Here is a 25,499-nt window from a genome sequence, read left to right as displayed (position 1 = left end):
ACACTGCTTGACACTACACGGAGTATAGTTGTATAAATGCAACATAAGATGCAGAGTAAAGCCTCAGCTACGAGCCTGGTCCCTGGGCTCAGGAGTACACACTATTGCACCAGTCTGATATTTTTCCATTTCCCACATCAGCCAACGTATTTTCACTGCTCTGAAACGCTGGCACGTAAGTTATATAAAGAGCAGTTAATTGCTAACAAACACATTGTTTCTTGCACAATATATCCTTGAAATTCTCTACTAAAAAAACACTTACTTTTATGTGCTTAATTTCTGATGAACATTTAACAATGTGTTTCTCAAACCGTGTGGTCAAGAAGATCGATGATAATGCCTACAATAAATGCACTGCAAACATCCCTTTTATCCAGTTCGTCAGCCTGTTATAGTAAAATCCATTAACTCGCACCCCATGGATTTGCCGTTTTAAGATGATTCTAATTCCAAAACAGTGCAATTTCTTACTGATGTTCCCACTGATTAATTATTTAAGGGCAAACAGTATAAAAATGCCAGACTTATTAATTGTGGGAGCTTTGCTCTTTATTCAAACCTGATGCGTTGATAATGGCATCATTAATAAAGCTCTCAAATTAACAGTGCAATTTCACAGAGAGCTAAGAGGTTGGTGTAATTTGCATTCTAACAGAATTTTGTTGTATCACAAAATAGGTGCTGCTATTCCACGATCAAAGTTACGGCATTCATTACGAATACACAATCTCCACGAACAATTCCATTGAAGGGAAGAGTGAGATGCGAAAACAGCTGGAACCTCTTTACTTATGGACAAACACTGGCTGGAGGGACTGCAGTGTACAGTGTGGAGGAGGTACGGTCAATAAATAGCCACCATTTAGTGTTTATAAAGGGTATCAGAGATACTCCCAGATTCCAGATGTATTCGTATCGCATTGTGAGTTTTACTTAACAACAACAGCAACTTGCCTTTATATCTTGCCCTTACTGTGGAAATATAACCCAAGATGCTAAAAAAGAGGCTTGAGGATAAAACAGACACTGAGCCAAAGGAGAGATTAGGAATGGTGACTAAAGACATGGGAAAGAGTTGGGTTTTAAGAAGAGGAAGGAGGAGGAGAGGTGAAGGGGTTTATGGAGGGAATTCCAGAGCATGGTGCCTAGACGGTTAAAGTCAAGGCCGTCAGTGGTGGGGCGAAGGGGGATACGCAAGAGGAACGGAAAGTTTGGGGTGAGTTGTAGAGCTGGAGGAGGTTCCAGAGATAGGGAGGGGCGAGGCCATGAAGGGAATTAAACACAAGGATGAGGATTTTAAATACGAGGCACTGGGAGATTGGGAGCCGATGTAAGTCAGCAAGGACAGGAGTGATGAATGAGCGGGACTTGTTTCAATGTAGGATACGGGCAGCAGAGTTTTGGATGAGCTGAAGTTTACGAAGGGTGGAGGATGGGAGGCCGGCCAGTAGAGCATTGGAACAGTTCAGTGTGGAAATGACCAAAGGCATGGATGAGGGTTGCAGCAACAACTGGGCTGCAGTAGGGGCAGAACGGGCGATGCGACGGAGGTGGAAGTTGGTGGTCTTTATGACGGTGAGGTTAAGGGGTCGGAAGCTCAGCTCAGGGTCGAACAGGGTGCTGAGATCGCGAACACTCTGCTTCGACTTGAGACAGTGACCAGAGAGGGGGATGGACTCACACCAGTGTTTACAATATTTCCCTCTATTTAGAGTCAGTTGTGGACAATTTTTTTTAAAAATTCATTCTCAGGATGTGGGTATCACTGGCAAGGCCGACATTTGTTGCCCAACTCTAGGTGGTGGTTGGCCATCTTCTTGAACCACTAGCGGGTTGGATATGACTGAGTGACTCGCTAGGCCACTTCAGAGGGCAGTTAAGAGTCAACCACGTTGGGCGTGGGATTGGAGTCACATCTAGGTCCAGACCGGGGAAGGACGGTAGGTTTCCTTCTCTAAAGGACATTAGTGAACCAGTTGGGTTTTTCATGGTCACTTTTACTGATACCAGCTTTCTATTTCCACATTTATTAAAAAACTGAATTGAAGTTCTCGCAGTGCCAGGGTGGGATTTGAACTCACATTCTCTGGATTACTAGTACAGTAACATAGCCACTACACCACCTTACCCCATTATACAGTACTGCCGGGAAGCCTCAGTGGGGACATCACAGGCACACTGCCCGCGATTTTACAGAATGTAAAATGAAGGGAAGGTGATAAGCCGTGAATCCGTGATTTCCTGACATGTGCGGGCGAGGCTCCCCCGCACTCCGAAAATAGAGAAAAGCACGAGCTGAATGTTCATTGGCATCAAGAACATTATGCCTTAACGAATAAGATTCTGTCCTTTCCTGACAACTGCCCGCAATAACATTTTGTCAATTTAACAAATTTCAGGGTTAAATGTGAGAGGGCATATTTCACAAAATCACACTTGTGGCGGGAAACCTCACAGGGTCCCAGAACATCACAGACTCGTCCCATACCTGCTCACCGGAAACAGTGATTTTGTAAAAACAGCCTCTTAAATGTGTAAATTATACATCTGTAAGGAATCTTACAACACCAGGTTATAGTCCAACAATTTTATTTTAAAATCACAAGCTTTCGGAGATTATCCCCTTCGTCAGGTGAGTAGTGAATGAGAGCTTCTCAAATCACATATCTTATCGCATATCTTATCAAATCGCTCATAAGATATGTGATTTGAGAAGCTCTCATTCACTACTCACCTGACGAAGGAGATAATCTCCGAAAGCTTGTGATTTTAAAATAAAATTGTTGGACTATAACCTGGTGTTGTAAGATTCCTTACATTTGTCCACCCCAGTCCATCACCGGCATCTCCACATCATAAATTATACATCAACACTTAAAGGGAGCAATTGATTGAAACAATTGCTAGCAGGACTGACTATAATGGTTGACTCTGGGAAATGCTTTGGAATATTATCATAGAATGGTTACAATACAGGAGGAGGCCCTTTGGCCCGTCGAGCCCATGCCGGCTCTTTGCAAAAGCAATCCAGCTAGTCCCACTCCCCCACCGTTTCTCCGTAGCCCTGCAAATTTTTTCCCTTCAAATACTTACCCAATTCCCTTTTGAAGGCCATGATTGAATCTGCCTCCACTACCCCCTCGGGCAGTGCATTCCAGATCATAACCTCTCGCTGCTTAAAAAAGGTTTTCCTATGACAGTTTTGGTTCTTTTGCCAATTACCTTGAATCTGTGGTTCTCGACCCTTCCGCCAATGGGAACAGTTTCTCTCTATCTACTCTGTCTAGACCCCTCATGACCCCACGTATTATGGATCAGGAGGTCAATTTAATGGGGCTGTCAGTGCATAAGAACACTTTTAAAGGGCACACGTCACCTGACAGGTCAGACAGTGTGTCACATTGGCTCTGAAAAATATTAGCGCCCTGCTCAAAAAAAAAATATTCTGCAATCCAATAAAATTGGGCATGCAATGGGACAGGGCAATAAAAAAGAAAGAAATAACTTGCATTTATATAGCACCTTTCACAACCTCAGGACGTCCCAAAGCGCTTCACAGGCAATTAAGTACTTTTGAAATGTAGTCACTGTTGTAATGTAGGAAACACGGTCCCACAAACAGCAATGTGATAATGACTAGATAATCATAGTGATGTTGGTCAAGAGATAAAGGGGATTAAATTGGTTAACCCCCGAATCCGGGCGCGGGTATCGTGGTTCCGATGCAGGCAGCACGTGAGATTTGAGCTGCCGCCTCACTTACCTGATCGTAGCGCAGCACTCAGGCCTGTCTGCGATGTTTCACCAACTTAACACTTCTCACCAGCAGGGGGGCCCAGATATCATGTGAGTTGCTTGCACCTCTTAAAGACAACCTGCACCTCTTATGTGCAAAATATAAGATACGGGTCCGCACGGAGTCTGAATGGAGATCAGACATCGCACATGTAAAACACAGATGCAGGTCCCGTCCCTATGTTTACAAACTGTTGAGTTGTTTTAAAACATTGAATAAAGGTTGCGCACCACCAAATCCCACATCCTCCAATCTGCACACCAGACCTCACCAATCTGCCGATCTGAGTTGGTACCAGGCCTGCGAGAGTCCGTGCACCGAGGTTCTCTGCTGATGCGCTAGAGGCCGTGGTGCAAGAGGTGGACAGAAGGAGGGACATCCTATATCCTCAGTGGGGCAAGAGGTCATAGAGTCATAGAGTCATACAGCACGGATAGAGGCCCTTCGGCCCATCGTGTCCGCGCCGGCCATCAGCCCTGTCTACTCTAATCCCATATTCCAGCATTTGGTCCGTAGCCTTGTATGCTATGGCATTTCAAGTGCTCATCCAAATGCTTCTTGAATGTTGTGAGGGTTCCTGCCTCCACAACCCTTTCAGGCAGTGAGTTCCAGACTCCAACCACCCTCTGGGTGAAAAAGTTCTTTCTCAAATCCCCTCTAAACCTCCCGCCTTTTACCTTGAATCTATGTCCCCTTGTTATAGAACCCTCAACGAAGGGAAAAAGCTCCTTAGTATCCATCCTATCTGTGCCCCTCATAATTTTGTACACCTCAATCATGTCCCCCCTCAGCCTCCTCTGCTCCAAGGAAAACAAACCCAATCTTCCCAGCCTCTCTTCATAGCTGAAGCGCTCCAGCCCTGGTAACATCCTGGTGAATCTCCTCTGCACCCTCTCCAAAGCGATCACATCCTTCCTGTAGTGTGGCAACCAGAACTGCACACAGTACTCCAGCTGTGGCCTAACCAGTGTTTTATACAGCTCCATCATAACCTCCTTGCTCTTATATTCTATGCCTCGGCTAATAAAGGCAAGTATCCCATATGCCTTCTTTACCACCTTATCTACCTGTTCCACCGCCTTCAGGGATCTGTGAACTTGCACACCAAGATCCCTCTGACCCTCTGTCTTGCCTAGGGTCCTCCCATTCATTGTGTATTCCCTTGCCTTGTTAGTCCCTCCAAAGTGCATCACCTCGCACTTTTCCGGGTTAAATTCCATTTGCCACTGTTCCGCCCATCTGACCAACCCATCTATATCGTCCTGCAGACTGAGGCTATCCTCCTCACTATTTACCACCCTACCAATCTTTGTATCATCAGCGAACTTACTGATCATACCTTTTACATTCATATCCAAGTCATTAATGTAGACCACAAACAGCAAGGGACCCAGCACCGATCCCTGTGGTACCCCACTGGCCACAGGCTTCCAGTCACAAAAACAACCTTCGACCATCACCCTCTGCCTTCTGCCACTAAGCCAGTTTTGTATCCAAAGTGCCAAGGCACCCTGGATTCCATGGGCTCGTACCTTCTTGACCAGTCTCCTGTGGGGGACTTTATCGAAGGCCTTACTGAAATCCATGTATACCACATCCACTGCGTTACCCTCATCCACATGCCTAGTCACCCCCTCAAAAAATTCAATCAAATTAGTCAGACATGATCTTCCCTTGACAAAGCCATGTTGACTATCCCTGATTAATCCTTGCTTCTCCAAGTGGAGACTAATTTTGTCCTTCAGAATTTTTTCCAATAATTTTCCTACCACTGATGTTAGGCTCACTGGCCTGTAGTTCCCCGGTTTTTCCCTACTCCCCTTCTTGAATAATGGTATTACATTAGCGGTTCTCCAGTCCTCTGGCACATCCCCTGTGGCCAGAGAGGTTCTGAATATATGTGTCAGAGCCCCCGCAATCTCCTCCTTTGCCTCACACAGTAGCCTGGGATACATTTCGTCCGGGCCTGGGGATTTATCCATTTTTAGGCCTGCTAAAACCGCCAATACCTCCTCCCGCTCGATGTTAATATGTTCGAGTATATCACAGTCCCCCTGCCGTATTTCTATGTCTACATCGTCCTTCTCCATAGTGAAAACAGATGCAAAAAATTCATTTAGAACCCCTCCTACAGCTGCCGGCTCCACACACAGATTGCCATTTTTGTCCCTAATGGGCCCTATTTTTTCCCTAGTTATCCTCTTACCCTTAATATACTTATAAAACATCTTAGGATTTTCCTTTATTTTGCTCGCCAGTGTTATTTCATGGCCCCTCCTTGATCTCCTAATTTCTTTTTTAAGTATCCCCCTGCACTTTTTGTACTCCTCTAGGGCTTCCTCCGTCTTTAGCCTTTTGTATCTGCCAAAAGCCCTCCTTTTTTTCCTAATCCATTCTCGTATATCCCCTGACATCCAAGGTTCCCTGGAGTTCTTGGAACCACCCTTGACCTTTACGGGAACATGTTGCCATTGTATGGTCTCAATCTCCCTTCTGAAAGACTCCCATTGCTCCGATGCGGATTTTCCTACAAGCAGCTGATCCCAGTCCATTTTGGCCAGATCCTGCCTTATCCTATTAAAATCGGCCTTCCCCCAATTTAGAACCTTTATTTCCGGCCCCTCCCTGTCCTTTTCCATGACCACCTTAAATCTCACCGAATTATGGTCACTGTCACCAAAGTGCTCACCTACTAGCACTTCTTCCACTTGGCCGGCCACATTCCCTAGAATTAGGTCCAGTACCGCCCCCTCTCTTGTTGGACTTTCTACATGCTGGCTCAAAAAGCTCTCCTGGATGCACGTTAAGAATTTTGTACCCTCTAAGCCTTTTACACTCTGAGTATCCCAGTTAATATTGGGGAAGTTGAAATCCCCCACGATTATTACCCTATTATTTGCACAATTTTCTGAGATTTGCCTACATATCTGTTCCTCTATCTCCCCCTGACTGTTTGGGGGCCTATAGTACACTCCCATCAAAGTGCTTGCCCCCTTTTTGTTTTTAAGCTCCACCCATATGGCCTCATTAGAGGAACCTGCTAATATATCATCCCTCCTTATGGCAGTAATTGATTCTTTAATTAATATTGCGACCCCCCCTCCTCTTATACCTCCCCCTCTGTCTCGCCTGAAGATTCTGTACCCCGGAATATTGAGCTGCCAGTCTTGCCCCTCCCTCAACCATGTCTCTGTGACAGCAACAATATCATACTCCCATGTGTTTATCAACACCTTCAGTTCATCCACCTTATTCGCAAGACTCCTTGCATTAAAATAGATGCCATCCAGCCTTGCCCTTACATATTTGCCCTGTCTTCCAAGCTGACTTGTTTTTTTCTCTATATTTGGCTGCACATCACCCCCTATTGTAGCTCCACTCTGTATCCCATCCCCCTGCCAAGTTAGTTTAAACCCCCCCCAACAGTGCTAGCAAACCTCCCCGCAAGGATATTTGTCCCGCTCTGGTTCAGGTGCAACCCGTCCGACTTGTACAAGTCCCACCTTCCCCAGAAGCAGGCCCAGTGATCCAGGAAACTGAAACCCTCCCTCCTGCACCAACTCTTTAGCCACGCATTCATCTGTTCTATCCTCCTATTTCTATACTCACTAGCCCGTGGCACTGGGAGTAATCCAGAGATTACAACCTTTGAGGTCCTGCTCTTTAATCTGTTACCTAGCTCCCTAAATTCTTGATGCAGGACCTCATCTCCCTTCCTACCTATGTCGTTGGTCCCAATGTGGACCACGACCTCTGCCTGCTCACCCTCCCCCTTGAGAATGCCCTGTAGCCGCTCAGTAACATCCATGACCCTGGCACCAGGGAGGCAACAAACCATCCTGGAGTCACGTTTACGGCCACAGAAACGCCTGTCTGTTCCCCTTACGATAGAATCCCCTACCACTATAGCTCTTCCACTCTTTTTCCTCCCAGCCTGTGCAGCAGAGCTACCCCTGGTGCCAGGAAGTTGGCTGCTGCTGCCTTCCCCTGATAAGTCATCCCCCTCAACAATATCCAAAGCGGTATATTTGTTTGAGAGGGGGACGGCCACAGGGGACCCCTGCACTGCCTGCCTGCTCTTCTTACTCTGCCTGGTGGTCACCCAATTACTTCCTGCCTGTACAACCTTTACCTGCGGTGTGACCATCTCACTAAACGTGCTGTCCACGACGTTCTCAGCATCGCGAATGCTCCATAATGAATCCATCCGCAGCTCCAGTGCCGCAATGCGGTTTGTCAGTAGCTGCAGCTGGATACATTTCCCGCACACATGGTCGTCAGGGACACCGGAAGGGTCCCTGATTTCCCACATAGAGCAGGAAGAGCATAACACAGATATATGCTCAAGAGGCAGTGGGAGGCAGCGGGGGACTAAGTCAATGCCAGACACATAGCAGCACGAACATGGATGCAGTGCAGGAAGAAGTTCAATGCTTTGACACGAGTGGGCAAGGTGAGTGAGGTCAACTATCAAGTGGTGTCTCCTACCAACTGCACCACACACTACACCCCCATCACCCACATACCAACAAACTCTTTCCATCAGTACTCAACTCTTCCAATCAGATGCTTCCTCTCACCCTCAGACATTATCACTGTTGCAAGCTGCTCACCCACAACTCACAGGTCACACACACTGGCAGCTATTCAACCGTGACTGGCACATCACCCAGACATCCTGCAGGAGACTCACCGACACACGTCCCGCTTTCTTGCAGGAGAAGGTGGTGCATAACAGGAGGCAGCAAGTGGCCGTGGCATTTAGCCCCTCGAGCCTGTTCCGCCATTCAATGAGATCAGGTTGGACCTGTGACCTAACTCCATGTACCCGCCTTAGCCCCATATCCCTTAATACCCTTGGTTCGCAGAAATCTATCAATCTCAGATTTAAAATTAACAAGTGAGCTAGCATCAACTGCCATTTGCAGAAGAGCGTTCCAAACTTCTCCCACCCTTTGAGTGTAGAAGCGTTTCCTAACTTCACTCCTGCAAGTTCTGGCTCTAAATGTTAGGCTATGTCCCCTTGTCCTAGTATTCAAGTATAGGAGACCTCCAAAAACAGTTACAAATGCATCAGCAGCTAGATGCAACAATCCAGCCACTAACCTGTAAATCCTGCATGCTCCCTTTAAATAGCGCTGGTGGGGGGTCCTCCAGGCACTCTAAGACACGTTCAGCTGGTCGTGCTTAAGGCAGTGCGTTAGCTGGAGCATTGAGTGCCAAAATAGTATCTATTCCTTTAAATCAGCGTTGCACTCCCTCGGTAGTGCACTGGAGTGTCAGCCTGGATTATGGGCTCAAATCTCTGGAATGCGACCTGAACTCACAACCTTCTGACTCAGGTGAACCACAGCCGACAGTGGGCTGAGGTGAGCTATAGTGTCACACCCTGAGATGACCTTGTCGGCAAGGAGCAGACATATTTGCAGCAGCTCCATTCTGACCAGGTCTGACTGATGTGTCCTCACTCTGATTGGCATTATTTGCTCTCGTCCTTCATCCACATGTTCTGGATTTGATTGATACTGTTCCAGCAATGGCTTTTTCAGACTTTCATGAGAGCTGCAACTAATCTTTTCATTCTTCTAGCAAAGTCGATAATCCAATCTCCATTGTGGTTTATCAGATTTTTTTTCCAATTTACTCTTTCATTACAAAAAAAACTTTTCCTCCTTGGTTTTATTTATTTTTGTGTAGTTGCCAACATAAATGCCCCTTCTTGTGAGATAATGTCTTTCTTCTTGGGCTCTAGGACTCCCATACCGACCCTCTTATTGGGGGGATTTTTAACTGGGAGTGGGTTTCGGGCAAGTGGGGCACAGTGAGGAGCATCAACTCCCCCAATGGCATCAGTTTGAGGCCCGGGCTATTTTAACTCCTGGGCCTCATTTACATCCCGCCGGCCAGTTACCAGCCTGAAACAGGTGCAAAGTGGTTGCTCGCAGGTGAATATCAGGCAGCCCGGAGGCCACACCTGGCACTCAGGTAAGTCACGTGGAGGGAGGTAGCATTGGCAGGGACTCGCAGGCTAGAAGAAGGGGGAGGGAGCCTGGGCAGCAGAAGCCCAGACTTTCCCTGTGGAGCCCAGAGTATCACTCCGACTCCGCCTGTCCCCACAAAGAGCAATTTAAAACTCGGGGCCTCCACTTCTTCCCCAACAGGTGTTACTGAGCTGCTGATCTCTGCACCAAGCACCTGATAAATAATCCCATCGTGCAAAGATCTGTCACTGGAAGTAAAATTTATATAAATCTGACAGTCTTTACTTCCCATCTTAATATATATCCAACAATTTGTATTGATATAGCGCATTTAACGTAATAAAATATCCCAAGGCGCTTCACAGGAGTGTAATCAGACAAAAATTGACACTAAGCCAAAGAAGGAGATATTAGGACAGGTGACCAAAAGCTTGGTCAAAGAGGTAGGTTTTAAGCAGCATCTTAAAGGAGAAGAGAGAGGCGGAGAGGTTTAGGGAGGGAATTCCAGAGCTTAGGGCCCAGGCAGCTGAAGGCACGGCTGCCAATGGTGGAGCGATGCAAATCGGGGATGCGCAAGAGGCAAGAATTGGAGGAGCGCAGAGATCTCAGAGGGTTGTAGGGCTGGAGGAGGTTCAGAGATAGGGAGGGGCGAGACCATGGAGGGATTTGAAAACAAGGATGAAAATTTTAAATTCAAGGCGATGGTGGACCGGGAGCCAATGTAGGTCAGCGAACACAGGGGTGATGGGAGAACAGGACTTGGTGCGAGTTAGGATACGGGCAGCAGAGTTTTGGATGAGCTCAAGTTTATGGAGGGTGGAAGCTGGAAGGCCGGCCAGGAGAGCATTGGAACAATCAATTCTAGAGATAACAAAAACATGAATGAGGGTTTCAGCAGCAGATAAGCTGAGGCAGGGACGGAGACGGGCGATGTTACGAAGGTGGAAGCAGGCGGTCTTTATAATGTTGAGGATATGGGGTCAGAAGCTTAGCTCAGGGTTTAATAGGATGCTAAGTTTATGAACTGTCTGGTTCAGTCTGAGACTGGCCAGGGAGAGGGATGGAGTCGGTGGCTAGGGAACGGACTTTTTGCCGGGGACCGAAGACAATGGCTTCTGTCTTCCCAATATTTAATTGGAGGAAATTTGGGCTCATCCAGCACTGGATGTCGAACAAGCAGTGTGACAACACAAAGGCAGTGGAGACGTTGAGCGAGATCCCACCCTAACATAGATTGTTTAGGAGTCAGACACTTAGTTATGTTATGGTGATGTGTTCTTATATTGGAGGGCTGTTAGTGTTTGGATTTGCATGAGTCCATAGAGCTGCTACTGAGCACAACAGGGTTTGACATCAGTCGAAATCCTCATAGAATTTTTGTGAAAGTGAAAGGTCACAGGCTGGTTTCCTGCCACTAACAGTAAGACCTGTTTCAGCTCGCTGTTGATGGCCACACCTGGGAGTGAGGTCGTGGAAGTTGTGGTCCTGTGCCTGGGAACCATCACATGCTGATATTCCCCTATAGGGGCCGCTGTTGTGCACCTCTTTGTGGCCAGTTACTGAGTTTCATTAGCAGAGGCCTGTTGGCAGGTCTTGGCCTGTCTCCTGGGAAGAGCTATAAGGGGAAATTACATGCGTAGAATCTACAGCACAGAAACAGGCCATTTGGCCCAACTGGTCTATGCCAGTGTTTAGACTCCACACGAGTCTCTTTCCATCCTGCCTCTGTATCCCTCTATTCCTTTCTCCCTCATGTATGCATCAAGCCTCCCCTTAAATGCATCAATGCTATCTGCTTCAGCCACTCTATGTGGCAGCGAGTTCCACATTCTCACCACTCTCTGCGTGAAGAAATTCCAACCAAAGTACATGACTAGGAATGCAGAATCTTTAACTTGTGGGCCCCATCAGACTGCAAGTCAAACTTAGAAGGGCAAGGAGCAGCGAAGGTCACTGTCGGTCTGGCTGTTTAACTACACACAAGTGATCCCAGCTCCTTAAACAGCTTCAGTCTTTAGGATGACAGGTTATCGCTAATCAAGGGTTAAGTTTATCTTCATTCAGCAGTTTGGCTAGAAGAATTATTTAAATTCCAAAATCTCTGGGCCACATACAGACACGCATTCAGATCCGCATTTATTCTAAGACTATCTGAGATGGCCGTTAAAAAATATAAATCACTGAGGCCTTCTGATAACAAAAAGACATTGTTTAAAGGAATATAGTGACGAGCAAAATGGAGATCTGAACAATGAATGAGAATGTGAAGTTAGGGTTTTGGAGGCCAAACGCTTTGTGTTTGCAGTGATTGCCAGTGATTGCCAGTGACCTGATTGCCAGTGACTTACTCGGTACCTGACCAGGAGGGGAGAAGTAAAAAAGACCTGCATTTATATAGCACCTTTCACGAGTTCAGGATTATCCCAAAGCACTTAACAGCCAATTAAGTACTTCTGAAAAGTTATAATATGGGAAACATGGCAGCCATGGTTTGGACAGCAAGATCCCACAAACAGCAATGTGATAATGACCAGATAATCTGTTTTAATGACGTTGTTTGGGGGATAAATATTGGCCAGGACACAGGGAGAATTCCCCTGCCCTTCTTCGAATAGTGCCATGGAATCTTTTACGTCCACCTGAGAGGGCAGATGGGGCCTCACTTTAACGTCTCATCTGAAAGACGGCACCTCCGACAGTGCAGCACTCCCTCAGTACTGCACTAGGAGTGTCAGCCGAGATTTTGTGCTCAAGTCCCTGGAGTGGGACTTCAGCCCACAAGAGAAGATTTAGTTAGTAGCTGCAGGGTTGGGAAATGAAGTATATCATTGAATAGTTGGGGCCTGTTCCCCACCAGCCTGTCATTAACTGGAGTTACTGTAAAACAGAACATTTTGGTTTTGGTGGAGTCTGGTGATTCATGCAAAGGTTGGCCAGCGTGATCTTACGATTCTGGGAATGTTGCCCATTATGCAGTGGGTTTCTGGTGTCCATTTCGTCTCCAGGAAATGAACACTCAGGGCAGTGTGCCCAGCTATCTGCTGCAAGAGCTGCCACGCCACCAGACGTACAGCAATGTGTAAATCAGCATAATAGCAGTGCCACATGGAGGGTACTGCCAACCTGGCAAGTTCTGCAAACAGATGTACGAAAATGTAATGCGTTCTGCTGCGCATTTCAACTTTACAGCTGCTCTCTCAAGTAGGAACTTGTTCATGCAATGCTTTTTTTTGTTGCAATTTCTAGATATTTTTTCTATAAATGCCACAAGTAAAATCAACTCTGAACAGTGAATTTATGGTTTTTTTGGTGTTGGAGAGAATTTTGTGCCCCCCTTTCTGTGGAGTTTTAGTTCTCCTGGCCGGCCTCCCATCTTCCAACATCCATAAATTTGAGCTCATCCAAAACTCTGCTGCCCGTATCCTAACTCGCACCCGTCCCGTTCACCCATCACCCCTGTGCTCGCTGACCTACATTGGCTCCCAGTCCAGCCACGCCTCGATTTTAAAATTCTCATCCATGTTTTCAAATCCCTCCATGACCTTGCCCCTCCCTATCTCTGTAACCTCCTCCAGTCCTACAATCCTCCGAGATCTCTGCGCTCCTCCAATTCCGGCCTCTTGCGCATCCCCGATTTTAATCGCTCCATTGTTGGCGGCCGGCCTTCAGCTGCCTGGGCCCTAAGCTCTGGAATTCCCTCCCTAAACCTCTCCACTGCTGTAACTGTCTCTCCTCCTTTAAGACGTTCCTTAAAACCTACCTTTTTGACCAAGCGTTTGGTCACCTGTCCTAATATCTCCTTATGTGGCTCAGTGTCAAATTTTGTTTGATAATCGCTCCCATGAAGCGCCTTGTGGCATTTTAATACTTTGAAGGCGCCATATAAATACAAGCTGTTGTTGTTGTTGTTGTTGTTGTGAGCCAGCTGTGACGTCTTCATAGCTGCACCATCACTGCGTCTACACACCCTGGTCTTAATGCCTCGTGTGCCATACACAGCACTTGTGATGCCCGTGTCACCCGGATTAACCTGGGAAGATGCAGCTGGGCAGCAGATGGCAGAACTGGCAAATGGCCAAAAGTGGACGATCCATTTCTTTTAAGGAAGGTTTTGTATTTGGGCCTCAGGTTGTTCCGTTGGAGAAAAGAAAGAGAAGGAGTGAGACGGTGTCCAGAGATATTCTGAACAAAAAGGTCTTGGGACAGTCACAAATGTTTTACCCCTCAACCAATGTTGACCCCTCAACCAATACGTAAAAACAGATTATCCGGTCATTACCACATTGCTGTTTGTGGGATCTTGCTGTGCACAAATTGGGTGCCCCGTTTCCTACATTACAACAGTGACTACTACACTTCAAAAGTATTTCATTGGCTGTAAAGCACTTTTTGATGTCCTGAGGCCATGAAAGGCGCTATATAAATGCAAGACTTTTTTTTTCTTTCTTTTTTACTATTGTTTAAAATTAGATGACAGTGCTTAATGTGAAAACACACGTGACTGAAATATAGAGAGCTACCAATCTGTAGAAGCAGCTCACCGCTAAGAGGCAGCATCAGATGTACTAGGGTTTATTTTACAAATGCGTGATCCCAGCACGGAGCCTCACCCACCGGGAGCACATCTCCTTATCCCCATGGGAATGAACAGATAATCGCGGGAAGCGAGAAATTCCATAAAATCGGCCCTTAGATACCAGTTTGAAGTGTGGAATAAGTCAATTTAAAGGTTTGAAAGCATCAAACACTTCCGAAACGTTCGAGGCCCTTTAATACTCCGGTCTTTGGAGAGAGGCGTAAGGGCTCCTGCTGCGGTCGTGCCACCGGTCTTCCCCGAACCAACAGCAGAGTGCGGTCTGGGGGTGGCCCAGTGAACGGAGCAACAGCGCAATGCTCATCGTATAATCGCGTCACCAAAACATCCCGTGCTTTCTTCAGCATGTTACACGGTGACCCCATCACGGCGGGTTCCGATGTCCTTGCGGATCATCCTGCCGACAGAGCTGGACCGGCAGCTGGCATGAAGACCCGGTAAAACAACTAGTCCTCCTGGTCGGCGACCCAACCATATCTGGTGGTTTTCAATTCATTGGGCCGCTGGTAACAGGAGGAGCCGGTGCCTGAAGAGCAACGCAAGAGCAGCTTTAGAGATCGAACAGAAAAGCTTTGTGATTGTGCAGTCCTGGGTCAAACCTGGGTCAATAGAATGGTTCCCTATGTTCTGATGTATTTCTTCCTCTTCATACTATCCTCCTTGTTTTTAGGTGAACGTAAAACGATTGTCCGTTGCACCAAGATTGTAAATAAGACGTTGGCGGCAGCGAATGACAGCGACTGCCAACATTTGGCTCGTCCGGATCCGCAGGTCAGGAAGTGCAACATACATCCATGCCAGTCACGGTAAGAAACGCTGTCATGAGCAAGAACCTTTCACTGGTACACAAGTACCTTGGAGAATGATTCCTCCAGTTAAAGTTCTGGTGCTTTAGAAAGAAAGGCTTTTCACACTCAATTTGTTTTTGGAACGCAGTGACTGTTGTTATGTAGGTGAATGTGGCACAGCACAGAACAATGAGATAAACGATCAGTTAGTCAGTTTTTAATGATGTTGGTTGAAGCAGGAATGTTGGCCGTAACACCAAGAGAAATTCCTTCTCTTTCAGTAGTGCCATGGGAGCTTTAACATCCGCCTGTACCATCAGAACCATCCCTTTAACACTTCATAGAATGATACAGCACAGAAGGAGGCTATTCGGCCCATTGCGTCTGTGCCGGCTCTTTGAAAGAGCTATCCAATTAGTTCCACTCCCCTGCTCTTTCCCCATAGCCCTGCAAATTTCCCCCTTCAAATATTTATCCAAATCCCTTTTGAAAGTTATTATTGAAGGTGCTCCAACCACCCTTTCAGGCAGTGCATTCCAGATCATAACAACTCACTGCGTAAATATATTTTTTCCTCATGTCGCCTCTGGTTCTTTTGCCAATTACCTTAAATCTGTGTCCTCTGGTTACCGACCCTTCTGCCACTGGAACCAGTTTCTCCTTATTTACTCTATCAAAACCGTTCATGATTTTGAACACCTCTATCAAATCTCCCCTTAACCTTCTCCGCTCTAAGGAGAACAACCCCAGTTTATCTAACCTCTCCATGTAACTGAAGTCTTTCATCCCTGGTACCATTCTAGTAAATCTCCTCTGCACCCTCTCTAAGGCCTTGACATCCTTCCGAAAGTGTGGTGCTCAGAATTAGACACAATACCCCAGCTAAGGCCTAATCAGTGTTTTATAAAGATTTAGCAAAACTTCTTTGCTTTTGTACTCTATGCCTCTATTTATGAAGCTAGGATCCCATATGCCTTTTTAACAGTCTTCTCAACTTGTCCTGCCACCTTCAAAGATTTGTGTATGTGCACCCCCAGGTCTCTCTGTTCCTGCACCCCCTTTAAAATTGTACCATTTAGTTTATATTGCCTCTCCTCATTCTTCCTACCAAAATGTATCACTTCACACTTCTCTGCATTAAATTCCATCTGCCATGTGTCTGCCCATTTCACCAATCTGTCTCTGTCCTCCTGAAGTCTGTTACTATTCTCCTCATTGCTCACTACATTTCTGAGTTTCGTGTCATCTGCAAACTTTGAAATTGCATCCTCTATACCCAAGTCCAGGTCATTAATACACATCAAAAAGAGCAGTGGTCCTAATACTGACCCCTGGGGAACACCACTGTAAACTTCCCTCCAGTCTGAAAAACAACCGTTCACCACTACTCTCTGCTTTCTGTCCCTTAGTCCATTTTGTATCTACACAGCCACTGTCCCTTTAATCCCATGGCTTCAGTTTTGCTAACTTTATCAAATAGGAACATAGGATGTTAAATACAATCCAAAAGATGGGCCCTCCGACAGTGCAGCACTCTCTTGGCACTGCACTGGAGTCTCAGCCTGGATTATGTGCCCAAGCTTTAGTGTTGAAAAGCTCAAGTCCATAAAAGAGCCCAAACTGACAGAAATTCATTTTAGATATTTAAAAGTTAGTCCATCTTTAAACCAGGATCAGCTGTACAAATTCATGTCTGTAAAGTTTTACACCAAAGTAAGTGGAAGTATAGAGTCCCAAAATAGGGATAAAGCATTGAGGAATCTGTCTTCCATCTCCACCAATACTCAGTCTTGTTCCCCTACTAAATGCATTCACGAGAATTAAGTTTAACACGTTGCTAAAGGGCAGGAATAAAACTCCAGCAGAATTGTGAAGCGGCAGGGGATGGATAGAAATTAATGTTGAGTTACTGGGGTAAAAGCCTGATGTCACACTCCTGATGGGGAGCCTGACTTGCCAAAAGCAGTTATCAGGAATTCTGCTGTGCACCACATGTGCGAACATTATCCACCTAAGCCTCCAGAGGGCGAGGCTCACCCCCCAATAGCACACAGTCATAATATTACCCCTCTCCGCTCCTTTTAAACCTGTCTTGTGAGTTATTTACAGAACCAGGAAGTGAAAGCTACAACAGTAAATTCAATGTAAAATCAGTTAGAGAAAGCAAAATAAAGAGAGGGTAAGAAATATTTAATTAAAAGACAGAGATAAAAGAGACAGAAAGAAAAAGTAAAAACAATAAAAAATAAACAATTTTTTAAATGTCCAACAATAATGAAAATCGAATGGAATGAGACTCCACATTTTTAAAAGTTAATTTTCAGTGCCAGAGAGGTTTTTTGGCAGTCATTAAGACTTACTACATCGCTAAAAGTTAGTTTAGATCGAAAAATCCCAGCGTACCTTTTTCTGTGTAGATTAGTTGGTTTCCAGCTGGGCAGGAGAGCAACTTCACGCTGGTCCATTCGTTTCACCAGCGAGCTGTCCTTCCCGCACAGTGTTCAAACATGATGTGGAGATGCTGGTGATGGACTGGGGTTGACAAATGTAAGGAATCTTACAACACCAGGTTATAGTCCAACTGTTTTATTTGAAAATCACAAGCTTTCGGAGGCTTTCTCCTTCGTCAGGTGAGTGTGGGATTCCATGGAATGTTACCGCATTTATAGTCAGAGAACAATACCTGGTGATTACAGATAATCTTTCCAACTGCCCATTGGCAAGGCAATCAAAGTGTTCAGACAGAGTGATGTTACCTACAGGACCACCGAATACACAAACGGCCAGAACACAAAACAGAGAGAGAGAGGGAGTGAAACATCCGAAAGGAAGAGAAAGACAGAGAATGACCCGTTGTGTTAAAAACAGATAACTTTTTTTCGCTGGTGGGGTTACGTGTAGCGTGACATGAACCCAAGGTCTCGGTTGAGGCCGTCCTCATGGGTGCGGAATTTGGCTATCAATTTCTGCTCGACGATTTTGCGTTGTCGTGTGTCTCGAAGGCCGCCTTGGAGAACGCTTACCCGAAGATCGGTGGCTGAATGTCCTTGACTGCTGAAGTGTTCCCCGACTGGGAGGGAACCCTCCTGTCTGGCGATTGTTGTGCGGTGTCCGTTCATCCGTTGTCGCAGTGTCTGCCTGGTCTCGCCAATGTACCATGCTCTGGGGCATCCTTTCCTGCAACGTATGAGGTAGACAACGTTGGCCGAGTCACAGGAGTATGAACCATGTACCTGGTGGGTGGTGTCCTCTCGTGTGATGGTGGTGTCTGTGTCGATGATCTGGCATGTGTTGCAGAGGTTGCCGTGGCAGGGTTGTGTGGTGTCGTGGACACTGTTCTTCTGAAAGCTGGGTAATTTGCTGCGAACAATGGTCTGTTTGAGGTTGGGTGGCTGTTTGAAGGCGAGTAGTGGAGGTGTGGGGATGGCCATAGCGAGGTGTTTGTCATCAGTGTTCAAAAAGCAGGGAATCGAGTACAGCAACTTCCGGATTTCTGCATTTGACTGCCCACATGTGCTCGCTGGAAGTTACTCTTCCATTTGCCCTGAAATAACGGTCAGTGCTGTTCGGCTCTCCGTAACTTTTGGAGCAAATTCTGGGCCATTATTTTTTTTATCCAGAAGAGAATTTAAGGTGCTCTATAGTAACATGCCACTCACAGCATTCAAATTGTTTCAACAGAGTATTAATAATTGTGATGTGTAACCAGCAATGACAGATGATGAGTTAATATTTGTCTTAACTCCAATGTATGGAATGGAATTTTAACATATATTCAGGTGCTGGTTTCAGGTGTATCTAGTCATCTACGTACCTCCACCTGATGCCATGGTATTCATGAATCACGGGGCGTTCCATCCCATTAATGTTTAGGAGTTGCAACACAGGTTCATACAGGTGAATGCCCACATGTCAGGCAGCTGTCTAGACCCCTTCATTTTAAGACAATCCTTTGTGCCTGGGCTATTTGAAGGCTGATCCGGGGAGAGCTGTAGAGTTTGGCCATGCCTAATACAAGCGAGCGTGAAACTCTCCTTTCACCAGTCTTACAGGCTGAGCTCCAAGACCGGAAAATCTTCCCTCATATTCCCTCATATCCCTCATCAATTCGCAGATTAACAAATGATTCAATAATCGAGCAATCACGGCAGAGTCGCTCACTGTCACAGACTTTCATCACCCTCCAAAGTTCAGAATTAGTGAAAGAAAACAACTCCATCCTTTGGGTGAATAAATCACACAATCCGGGTGGCCAGAGGAGGAATTTTGGGAGGGGCACAGTAACAGCAATTCTCCACCATTTTCCCACTCATCAGAAATTCCTTTGGATTTCGGGTGGGTTCATTGCTAAGGCCCTGGAGGGGGGGCAGATTAAATTTAAATGGCCAGTTTCCTAAAAGCAGTCGATCTCAGAAAACAGCCTCTTGGGCTGGCAGTCTGGTCCACACACACAGGGGCCGAGTTCTGCTAAATTGACCCTCCACCCCCCAGCTGAATTGCCTCAATTACGCCATTCCAGAAATGGGCACCTGCCCACAATATGCAAAAGCCCCTGACCCTGAGATTCAGGACTGGGTCCATCCCATGGGGCAGGAGAAGCTCCATCTCACTCCAGATGCTTCTCCAATGGCCTTCCAGAGGGCTGCTGTGTTGTTCACGTGGTGACCAGGTCACCAGTTGCTTCTAAAACTTTGTTTCTTGAAGCTTGAGTTCTTCGAAATTGAAAGCTTTCAATAAAAATACCTCAGGAGATTCTGACGGTTGGTAGCCTTTTGTTTAAGGGTGAATTTCTCCAGTCTTTGTTGCCAACGAGAAGTCTTGCCCACTGGTCGCACATATTGGAAATTCGGACACTTGCTGCCCATGATTTTCTAGAACATGGGGAACATTGCGTGTCCAGAGTCTCGATATTTCCTGGTGATGGATGATTCTCCCAGCTGGCAACGTGGACTCAACTTTAACTTCCCCGTAATGTCAACATTTACAGCAAAACAGAATAAATCGTTACTCTGCTGCATGTCTAAGAATAGTTTACTTTTATTTGTTCCATATTAAAGATTCTGGTATGTGACTTTAATTTTCCAATCTAAAAATAACAGAGACGGATAGAATTATCAGGAGGGCAAATCACTGCTTTGTTCATCAACAACAACAACTTTTTTTTCCCATTCACGGGATGTGGGCGTCGCTGGCGAGGCCAGCATTTATTGCCGGGAGCCAATATAGGTCAGCGAGCACAGGGGTGATGGGTGAAAGGAACTTGAGTGAGTTAGGATACGGGCAACAGAGTTTTGGATGAGCTCACAGTTATGGAGGGTGGAAGATGGGAGGTCGGCCTGGAGAGCATTGGGATAACACCAACAATAAGGTGTGAGAAACTGCCTAACAGGTCTACATGGAATGAACATGCTGAGTGGCTCAAATTTCTGTTGACTGAACACAAACAATGAACAACCAGAAAATCAACCAAAGAAATCTTTGAACGCCCATCCTACTTCCCCTCGCACCTCACCATGTCGTTGAAGAAAATTGACAAAATAATAAACAGTTCAACAGTTGAGGAAAAATAATCACAAACTTACCCACAAACAGGTGAGTGGTTCTGGGGGGATCACAATACTGGGGGATCAGGCTCTCCCCCCATTTCTCCCTGGGGTACAATTCTACGATCCACTGGATTTTGTGTGCTAGATCCTTGCGTGCATTTCATCCCTCAGCCTTATTAAGGCCCCATATTTAATGCAAAAATATTAAATGAAGACAAAGCAGAATTCTATGGGTTTTACCCCAGATTTGTTCTTTTTTCCTTGTTGCGCCAATCAGAATGGGAACCCCATGGGTGAAAGAGCTGATCTAAAACTCTGCTGCCCGTATCCTAACACTCACCAAGTCCAGTTCTCCCATCAGCCCCGTGCTCGCTGACCTACATTGGCTTCCGGTCTGGGAATGCCTCGATTTTAAAATTCTCATCTTTGTTTTCAAATCCCTCCATGGCCTCACCTCTCCCTGTCTCTGTAACCTCCTCCAGCCCTACAACCCACCGAGATCTCTGCGCGCTTCCAATTCTGGCCTCTTGTGCATTCCCCATTTTAATCGCTTCACCATTGGCGGTTGTGCCTTCAGCTGTCTAGGCCCTAAGCTCTGGAATTCCCTCCCTAAACCTCTCTGCCTCTCTACCTCTCTCTCCTCCTTTAAGATGCTCCTTAAAACCTACCTCTTTGACCAAGCTTTTGGTCACCTGTCCTAATATATCTGTCCTAACACCTTAGTTACCAATTCTCTCTCTGGTTGTTACTGCTTGAGCACCCCTTGTGTATGTGTTGCATACTGTGTATATACACAGCATATACTGTGGATATGTACTCTACATACCTTGTGTCTATAAATATATTTTATTGTTCATTCATGGGATGTGAGCATCACTAGCAAGACCAGCATTTATTGCCCATCCCTAAGTGCCTTTGAGAAGGTGGTGGTGAGCCACCTTCTTGAACCGCTGCAGTCCATGTGGTGAAGGTTCTCCCACAGTGCTGTTAGTTCTAGGAATTTGACCCAGCTATGATAAAGGAACGGCGATATATGTCCAAGTCAGGATGGTGTGTGACTTGGAGGGGAACGTGCAGGTAGTGGTGTTCCCATGTACCTGCTGCCCTTGTCCTTCTAGGTGGTAAAGGTTGCAGGTTTGGGAGGTGCTGTCGAAGAAGCCTTGGCGAGTTGCTGCAGTGCATCTTGCGGATGGTACACGCTGCAGCCATGGTGCGCCGGTGGTGAAGGGAGTGAATGTTTAGGGTGGTGGATGGGGTGCCAATCAAGCGGACTGCTTTCTCCTGGATGGTGTCGAGCTTCTTGAATGTTGTTGGAGCTGCACTCATCCAGGCCAGTGGAGAGTATTCCATCAAACTCCTGGCTTGTGCCTTGTAGATGGCAGAAAGGCTTTGGGGAGTCAGGAGGTGAGTCACTCGCCGCAGAATACTCAGCCTCTGACCTGCTCTTGTAGCCACAGTATTTATGTAGCTGGTCCAGTTTAGTTTCTGGTCAATGGTGACCCCCAGGATGATGTTGATGGTGGGGGATTCACCGATGGTAATGCCGTTGAGTGTCATGAGGAGATGGTTAGACTCTTTCGTTGGAGATAGTCATTGCCTGGCACTTGTGTGGCACGAATGTTACTTGCTACTTATGAGCCCAAGCCTGGATGTTGTCCAGGTCTTGCTGCATGCGGGCACGGACTGCTTCATTATCTGAGGGGTTGCAAATGGAACTGGACACTGTGCAGTCATCAGCGAACATCCCCATTTCTGACCTTATGATGGAGGGAAGGTCATTGATGAAGCAGCTGAAGATGGTTGGGCCTCGGACACTGCCCTGAGTAGTAGTAGATCACTTCCATATGTTCGCTGCAGCCAATAACGTGACTTGGGCTAGATGGTCTGCCTATTGAATATGATTGGACAGAACAATCTCGCGCTATCCCTTGGGCAACAATCACCGTGCTTCACATGTGGACCACTCGGTAATGGTCCTGTGTGAGTCTAATACTGAACCTATTGCGATATTTAAGACCAGAGTTTTATAAGCAGTGCCCCCAGCTACTGATACTTCCTTCCAACACTGCAGTAATACAAATGGATTACAAAGGTACATGCTCCTGTCTCTTCCTATTGAGACTTTGTAAAGCATGACTATCTCTCCATTTTAATTGATGCTGAACCTTGATTTTGCTGCTGATTTTTTAACATGGCTGGTGGACAGGGAAGAAAGACATTGCTACAGCTTCAATGTGGGTTTTCACACCTTAAGTGATCAAGATTTCATTTTCAAATTGACAATCTTGTCATATTCGCAAGTTGGCAGACGTTGGATTGTGGGAGCTGTGTGGCTTGAAATATATTTGATCAACATGCAGCCTACATAAAAGAAAATAAAAGCTCTTCGTTTGATGCCTATTGATTAAAGCTGTACCCTTTCTGGGTGACTTACACAAGCTGATTTCTCAATATACATCTGGAAGAAAAAGAGAACAAGAAAAACTAATCCATTGTGAAACCAGCCTGCCTAAAACAATATTGCGGAGTTTCTCTTTGCTGCAACGAAATATTGTCAACTTTAACAGCCAACTGTTGTGGGGAAGAGGATTATTACATTTAACAAGGATCATGGCACAAACACAACTAGTTTAAAATAGTCATGATGTGGAGATGCCGGTGATGGACTGGGGTTGACAATTGTAAACAATTTTACAACACCAAGTTATAGTCCAGCAATTTTATTTTAAATTCACAAGCTTTCGGAGATTTTCTCCTTCCTCAGGCAAATGTTTCAAGGAGATCTTGAAACATTTGCCTGAGGAAGGAGAAAATCTCCGAAAGCTTGTGAATTTAAAATAAAATTGCTGGACTATAACTTGGTGTTGTAAAATTGTTTACAATAGTTTAAAATAAGCAGTTAATCCACCTGGCACCCGCCCACCGCACTTCAGATATGCACATTGTGAACCACACTGCTTGATTGTCTCAAATAATACATGCATAGAATTATACAGCACGGAAGGAGGCCACTTGGCCCATCGTGCCTGTGCCGGCTCTTTGAAAGATCTATCCAATTAGTTCCACTCCCCTGCTCTTTCCCCACAGCCCTGCAAAGTTTTCCTTTTCAAGTATTTACCCATATCTCTTTTGAAAGTTATAATTGAATCTGTTTCCACCGTCCTTTCAGTGCTTTCCAGATCATAACAACTCGCTGCATGAAAAAAATTCTCCTCATCTCCCCTCTGGTTCTTCTGCTAATTACCTTAAATCTGTGTCCTCTGGTTGTAGACCCTCCTGCCACTGGAAACAGTTTCTCCCTATGTACTCTATCAAAACCCCTCATAATTTGAACACCTCTATTAAATCTTCCCTTAACCTTCTCTGTTCTAAGGAGAACAATCCCAGCTTCTCTAATCTCTCCACATAACTGAAGTCCCTCATCTCTGATACCATTCTGGTAAATTTCTTCTGCCCCCTCTCTAAAGCTTTTTTTTTGACAAAAAGGGAATAAATTTGTTTAAAGTAAAGCATGCTAATTGGCTGAAAAGTTATTGCACAGGTGGAAAACCCACCAATGAACAAGCAACAAACAGCTACCAAGAAACAGCTAACAAGAAAAGGGCGAACCAGTAAAGCTGCTCATAATATTTTTTATGAAAATGCTTTCAGGCTCCATCTTACTAACCTGAGAATATGAGTGGAGACTTCCCACTTCGATGCTTCCAGGCCACGTCCATCAGATTGGGCGCCCTGGTCCGTGGATTTTGTCTGTTAATTTTAATTTGTAGGTTTGAGATGAACACTTTCCCAACACATATCTTCAGCAGTTGCTGGTTGTGCCAAGAAGTAAATCTCCCCTATAGAACAAAAAAACAAAACATCTAACACAATAAACACACAGGCCTGGAGTTTGCTCCACATTTGCGCCCAGAGGCACCCATAATCTGGGCGGGAAGAAATCACGCGGCTTAAAAGATCGCGGAATTTTGGGCGTAGGCGAGTTACACGCGTAACTACAATCCGACCAAGTCGCCTCGATCTTTTACATCTGTCCATCAAACCCTCCGCCCAAACAAATCTCCGTCCACAAAACTGGCCTCGCCCCCGACTCTCAAATGCGAATACTCTCCAATTGCACTTGCTCGGAGGGTCTCTTCATATTGCAACCAGATTTTCAGGCGCATTAGGAAAGAAAGTCATTCTTCTGGTGTTTTATTACAATTTTTTGAGCGTTTTTGTTTAATTTATCTTCACTGAGACCTGCTCTGTGTTTTCTGTTTCTTTAATGCATTTTTACAGCATCACTATGAGTCACATTAAATATTGAAAAGCTTCCCTGATTCCTAACCATACAGCGCCTGATGTGCATGATTGATAGATAACTGAGTTCAAACTTTTCATATTTAAAGAAGAAATACATGGTGTGGGCTCGATGCTTTTCGTGGGCCCCGATTGGTTTTGCTGATTTACGCCCATTTTAAGTTCGGGCGTGAGATTTTGAGGGTACTTGGGCGTAACTTGACATCGGCAAAATGGCTGTGGTGTTGGGCGCATTTTTGGGTTTAAATTCCGGATTGCGCCCATGGGGAAACTCAAGGCTATAAAAATTAAATAATGCTGATAAACTTCATCAGATTATCCCATACATTTACCTATAACCTCAAAAATACCTCCAATTTTTTTTTACCAAGTAGGACCTGCCCCTCTGGCCATGATCTTGGGTTAGCGTTTGCTTCATTCACTGAACTGGGATATTTTAGGTGCAACTTCCCCTCAGCAACCTGGAGCCTCTCCTGATCATTTGTTTTG

At 45.7% G+C, this 25,499-nt stretch overlaps 1 protein-coding gene across 1 annotated transcript in view; it reads left to right on the top strand.

Moving 5' to 3' along the window:
- The window catches only part of adamts17 (ADAM metallopeptidase with thrombospondin type 1 motif, 17), a 547,852-nt gene that overhangs the window by 438,042 nt on the left and 84,311 nt on the right, over positions 1–25,499 (top strand). Inside the window, exons 18-19 of the mRNA XM_067971641.1 lie at positions 682–841; positions 15,045–15,180. Coding sequence (XP_067827742.1) covers positions 682–841; positions 15,045–15,180 — 296 coding nt within the window. The remainder of the gene's footprint in view (positions 1–681; positions 842–15,044; positions 15,181–25,499) is intronic.

Source organism: Heptranchias perlo, chromosome 34 (assembly GCF_035084215.1).
Source record: "Heptranchias perlo isolate sHepPer1 chromosome 34, sHepPer1.hap1, whole genome shotgun sequence".
NCBI lineage: Eukaryota > Metazoa > Chordata > Chondrichthyes > Hexanchiformes > Hexanchidae > Heptranchias > Heptranchias perlo.
The sequence above is the reverse complement of the archived record's forward strand: the minus strand, read 5'-3'. Positions and strand labels throughout refer to the sequence as shown.